Genomic DNA, 5,909 nt, shown 5'->3' with positions numbered 1-5,909 from the left:
TTAATCAAAACTTAGACTAGCACAGACATTTCCTTAATTAGGAGAATAAAGCATGAGTAGGAATATTTTGTCAGATGAGATTCTAATTTACAAGGACATTGGTTAAGAAAGAGCATCTCTTCTTCCTCCTCCTGTAGCTTCCTTTATGTAGTGAATAGGTGGATAATCATTTAATAGAATCTTTCACTGCTGGTCACTTTTATTTTTACTTTGACTCATCCCTGTAGACTGTAGAAGGACTGGAAGCCTTTAACCAGAAGGATGTTACCAGGTCCAAAGAAAGTAAAGCCCAGACATACATATAATGTGTAAAGCAAGGGAAAGAGTAATTTAACTTCTTATACTTGATACTGCCCGCAGCACAGGCAGAAGTGGGAGCAAATGAACAAGGAGAGAAACAGAGAACTTGGGCATCTCCAGCTGCAACCAAGTCAATGTCTCCCTACTCTACTTCAGTTTGCTTTGCATCAATTTCTGTTACTATTGGAAGCACAACAGAAAATGTAGCAAACCTCATTGCAAGGAAGAAGAAAGAGTTAATTCAAAGGGTATGAATTATGCATGCAGAGACTTCAGAAGATCCTAAGTATTCATGGGTTTTTTGAGAGCCATTGTGTCCTGTGGAACCCTGCTGAAAACTGTCAGAGATGTTTTCTGGTCAAATTAGAAAATCGATGTCCACCAAATGTTCCATTTAACAAAATAAATTCTAGATAATTAAATAATTATTTTCATATAATAACTTAGATATCTATTACCCAGTGATGCTAAAGTTAACAGACATGCTTACATGGATGAATTGGTACACAAATTTTGGAACAGACCGGGTTAAGAGGGATGAAGAGAAGTGGGTTTGGCTAAAGGAAATCTTGTAACATTTTGTTTCTCTCTTGACTTTATAGGCAATGCTATACTAGCATCCTCAGTGTCCTTGGACTCTGGAAATACCACACAATGTCACAGAATTTTTCATGCTGGGACTCTCACAGAACCCAGAAGTACAAAGAGCTCTCTTTGTGGCCTTTTTGACCATTTATGGGATCACAGTTTGTGGCAATATTCTCATCGTGATCACCATCACCTATAGTCCCACGCTGGTTTCCCCTGTGTATTTTTTCCTGGCCAATCTGTCCTTTATTGATACCTGTTATTCTTCCTCTATTGCCCCTAGACTCATAGCTGACTCCTTGTATGAGGGGAGAGCCATCTCCTATGAGGGTTGCATGGCTCAGCTCTTTGGAGCTCATTTTTTGGAGGTGCTGAGATCATCCTGCTTACGGTGATGGCCCATGACCGCTACGTGGCCATTTGCAAGCCCCTGCACCACACGGTGCTCATGACCAGGCACCTCTGTACCCTGCTGGTGGGGCTGGCTCGGCTGGGGGCTTCCTGCATTCCCTGGTTCAGGTCCTGCTGGTCCTGCAGTTCCCCTTCTGCGGGCCTAACATGATCAATCACTTTGTCTGTGATTTGTACCCTTTGCTGGAACTTGCCTGCACCAACACCTATGTTACCAGCCTGCTGGTGGTGGCCAACAGTGGCGTGATCTGCCTTTTGAACTTCCTCCTGCTGGCTGCCTCCTACCTGGTCATCCTGCGCTCCTTGAGGTCCCACAGTGCAGAGGGGAGGCGCAGAGCCCTCTCCACCTGCGGGGCCCACTTCACGGTTGTTGCCTTGTTCTTCATGCCCTGTATGTTTACTTACATGCAGCCATCATCCACTTTATCTATAGACAAAAACATGGCAGTATTCTATGGTGTCTTGACTCCTATGTTAAGTCCACTCATTTACACTCTGAGAAATGAAGAGGTAAGGAATGCCTTGAGAAAGTTCCTCACACAGTAAGATCTTAAATGTAGCTAATAAGTTGGAAAGTAGGAAATAAAATGGCTTTATTTTGGAAAGAGGAACAAACCAAAACCTGTTACTTATTGCCACATACATCTTAATCCATCTTATCCATTCTTTCATCTTCACAGACTTTATTGATTTACTTAGACTTTATTGATTTACTTTCATATGAATTACCTAATTTGATAATAAAACAATTATATAAAATGCATATGGCATGAATGATTATTATAACTGTTTTAGAAATGAAGAAACCATATCTACTGATGTGGTTAATTGATTCATTAAAATTATCCAGCTTTGAACTGCCTGAAACAAAACTCAGAATCAGTTATTTTTATCCATCTTACCGATCTATAAATGGCAACCTATGCTGACATCATTGGAGTCTGTGTGATAATCAGTTGAGTTATAGAAATGAGAGGCAAAACCCTTAAAGCAAATAACTTCACTCATAGGCATATGTAGTAGTCTGTGTGCATACAAGTCTGGCTTCTCTTCCTTCTCAACACCGTTTATAGCACCAGCAGCACAGCTACTACAAACCACAGCAGAGGGTAAGATCTCAGTTCTGGAGACAGATCAACCTGAGTGTGAGTCTCATTTCCCATACTTCATGGCACAAACTAGAGCAAGTGACAAAACATTTATAAGCCTCTGGTGCTTGTCTTGAAAATAGACATAAAATAAACATGTCAAAAACATTATCATAAGAATTAAATTAAACTATCTATGTAAAGTTTTTAATCCAATTTATGGCACATATGGCCCCCTAAATTTAGCTGCTATTTCTACTTCAACCTTCTGTAACCTTCCATAAAGAGGCTGCTTTCTTTCACTTTTCTATATCTATTTAAAGTTTGAAACACATACTTCATTTAGAACAGAATGGCTTATTTTTCGGCCAATGAAAGAAAGTGATATTTCCTTATATATTTACTGACTCTGTTTCAAATTCTGAGGGATCCTAGTGTTTTGGAGTTTAAAACATGCATCCATGTTCATTTTATTCCTTTCCTGGAATGAGAGGAATGAAACTCTGACCACAGCCATCCCAAGATGCACCCTTTAGGAGTGTGGACACCTATAATTTACAATAAGCTTATACCTTGTTTGACAAATAATTTGTAATTCACTGTGCCACAAATATCCATTTTTTACACTAAAAAAGAAAAAACAAAAAACTAGAAGTTAGTATGGAAAAATAATTTTCCTTCTACAGGTATAAAAAATTAGTCTCCAAGAACCATTAAGTTCAAGAGATAATTAGGAAATAGTTATTGCTTTACCCTGAACTTCTATGCATAACAAAAACAACAGTTGCCGAATTCTTAGGCAAAATATTGTCTTTCTTAACTTTACCACATTTTGATGATGTAGTTAATAATAGCTAAGTATAGCAGACCTTGAGCCTTTACCAATTCATTTTTGCTGTTAGATTATAAAAATATAATTGAGCTAATTTTCCAATTAACTACAAAATATGAAATCATTGGGAGGGTTACTAAAAAGTAGCCAAGCCAGCTTCCCACGGTTAAATCTCAGGAAGCTTTCTAGAAAAGAATACTTTTGAAATTCAAAAAGCACTTTTATTTTTATTACAGTTAAAACAGCAAATAGCCAAAAGGACTGATGTAGTGCCCTCTTGTTTTTTGTTGTTCAAGTCGTGATTAACAGTGGCTCAACCATCTTACGAATACTGCTCATTTTTGAAAAATGTCAACCTGTTGGAATAAATACATCAGTAAATACCATCAGAAGTCTTCTAGATGATTTGTAAATTATTGCTGATCTTGTCTACAAAGGAAGTGTTATCTCCAAGACTATGTAAAATATTTTTCCTCCTAAACACATATCTCTTAGAATTTAGAAAATAAGACTAGCAACACACACATGTATGTGTGTGTGTGTGTTTGTGAGAGAGAGAGAGAATGTAAGTCCACTTATAAACCCACTACCTAGAGGTAATCACCGTCAACAATTTGGTAAATATCCTTTTAATCATCAGCATCTTTTTCTTCTCTTCTACTTATTCCTTCAGCTATTTCTAAAAACTTGGTTAAGCTTCCACCATTCTAAAAGTTACTCTCTGGGACTAAACTGTTTCTTTGTTTAGTTTACAAGGCATGTTAGGCAACAAACATTTCTGATTCTCAGTTTGCGCATCTAACAATGGGCAGTTTAGGGACTTCCCTGAGGGTCCAGCGGCTAAGACTACACGTTCCTATTGCAGGGGGCCCAGATTCAATCCCTGGTCAGGGAACTAGGATACCCGAAGCCCGAAAGCCACAGCCACTGAGCCGTAGGGCTCTCGTGCCCACAGGCCAGGACTAGAGAAGCCCACGTGCCTGAAGCAAGACCCAGTCCAGTTCGGTTCAGTTGCTCAGTCGTGTGCAACTCTTTGCAGCACGCCACGTGTCCTTGTCCATCACCAACTCCCGGAGTTCACCCAAACTCGTGTTCATAAAGTTGGTGATGCCATCCAACCATCTCATCCTCTGTCGTCTCCTTCTCCTCCTGCCTTCAATCTTTCCCAGGATCACAGTCTTTACCAATGAGTCAGTTCTTCGCATGAGGTGGCCAAAGTATTGGAGCTTCACCTTCAGCATCAGTCCTTCCAATGAACACCCAGGACTGATCTCCTTTCAGATGGACTGGTTGGATCTCTTTGCAGTCCAAGGGACTCTCAAGAGTCTCCTCCAACACCACACTTCAAAAGCATCAATTCTTCTGCACTCAGCTTTCTTTATAGTCCAACTCTCACATCCATACATGACCACTGGAAAAACCATAGCTTTGACCAGATGGACCTTTGTTGGCAAAGTAATGTCTTTGCTTTTAAATATGCTGTCTAGGTTGGTCATAGCTTTTCCTCCAAGGAGTAAGCATCTTTTAATTTCATGCCTGCAGTCACCATCTGCAATGAATTTTGAGCCCCTAAAAATAAAGTCTGTCACTGTTTCCATTGTTTCCCATCTATTTGCCATGAAGTGATGGGACCATATGCCATGATCTTAGTTTTCTGAATGTTGAGTCTTAAGTCAAGTTTTTCACTCTCTTCTTTTGCCAAAATATTTTTTAATTAAATTTAATTTTTAATTTTAAAAAATTTTAATTAAAAAATTTAAAAAGCAGGGCAATCTCATCCTTATGATCTTATGAAAGGAGATTGACTATGAAGAGCATTGGATCTGACAGGTGATAGGAGTCTAATGAGTTGTAGAATAAAAAGATTAAAAAAACTGTATCTGGCATTATTATTCCACTGGTCATGGTTACATGGCTATTGCTCAGGACTTAATAAAAAGTTTACCATCTCTCTTGAACTCCCCTACCTCAAGCAGAGTATTATTTTATTTATATATATATATATATTATAATGGACAACAGCAAAATGAATACATATTCATATCAAATATATTTGCTAATTAAAAAAATTAACAAAGGAAAGTACTACAGTATAAGCCAATTGTTATGTATAAACTAGTGCAGATGGAGAAGAAAATAATTTCAAAGGAATTTCCTATTACATGGGAATCAAAAATTTCTGGAATCACCACCCAGTCACTAGCTGGTTCTTCTCAGACTCATGCATTTTAGATCTGTGAAAGAAAGTCCACTTTCCAGTTGGTTATCACATAAAGGTCAAAAGGTTTCAAGAAGAGAATTCTAAAGATTCAAGGGAAACATGAGAAATTTAGTTTATTGGCTGTTTATATTAGGGGGGTGCAAAATGGTTTGGGTAAAGCACTAAGGCTGTGGATCACATAGGCTTAGATTTAAATTCTCGTTCAGCCAAACTTTAGATAACTGATCTCTAGCAATGTAATTACCCTCTCTGACACTTCGTTTCCTAACATATGAGATGGGAATGTTAATATGACTGCAATTATTGAGCTGTAGTGAAAATTAAATAAAACAAACATAAACCACTTTGCTCAGGGTGAAAACATAAGGAAGAAAAGCTATCATAATTTTTTACACTAACATTGATTTATTTACATTCACACCATCCTTAACATAGGTTCACCATTATGTTCAGGTAAAGAAATATTTAA

The 5,909-nt window shown here is 38.1% G+C and overlaps 1 protein-coding gene across 1 annotated transcript; it reads left to right on the top strand.

The window, feature by feature from the left end:
* The first annotated feature begins 790 nt into the window (after positions 1-790).
* On the top strand, positions 791-2,022 carry LOC120875970 (olfactory receptor 4C3). Its single transcript, XM_040257706.1, is given in 4 exon segments — positions 791-802; positions 918-1,245; positions 1,248-1,364; positions 1,367-2,022. Coding segments are annotated over 4 exon segments (936 nt in total). The 3' UTR covers positions 1,846-2,022.
* The last annotated feature ends 3,887 nt before the right edge of the window (positions 2,023-5,909 follow it).

Source organism: Oryx dammah, unplaced genomic scaffold (genome assembly GCF_014754425.2).
Source record: "Oryx dammah isolate SB20612 unplaced genomic scaffold, SCBI_Odam_1.1 HiC_scaffold_17, whole genome shotgun sequence".
In the NCBI taxonomy this organism is placed as follows: Eukaryota; Metazoa; Chordata; class Mammalia; order Artiodactyla; family Bovidae; genus Oryx; species Oryx dammah.
The sequence above is the reverse complement of the archived record's forward strand: the minus strand, read 5'-3'. Positions and strand labels throughout refer to the sequence as shown.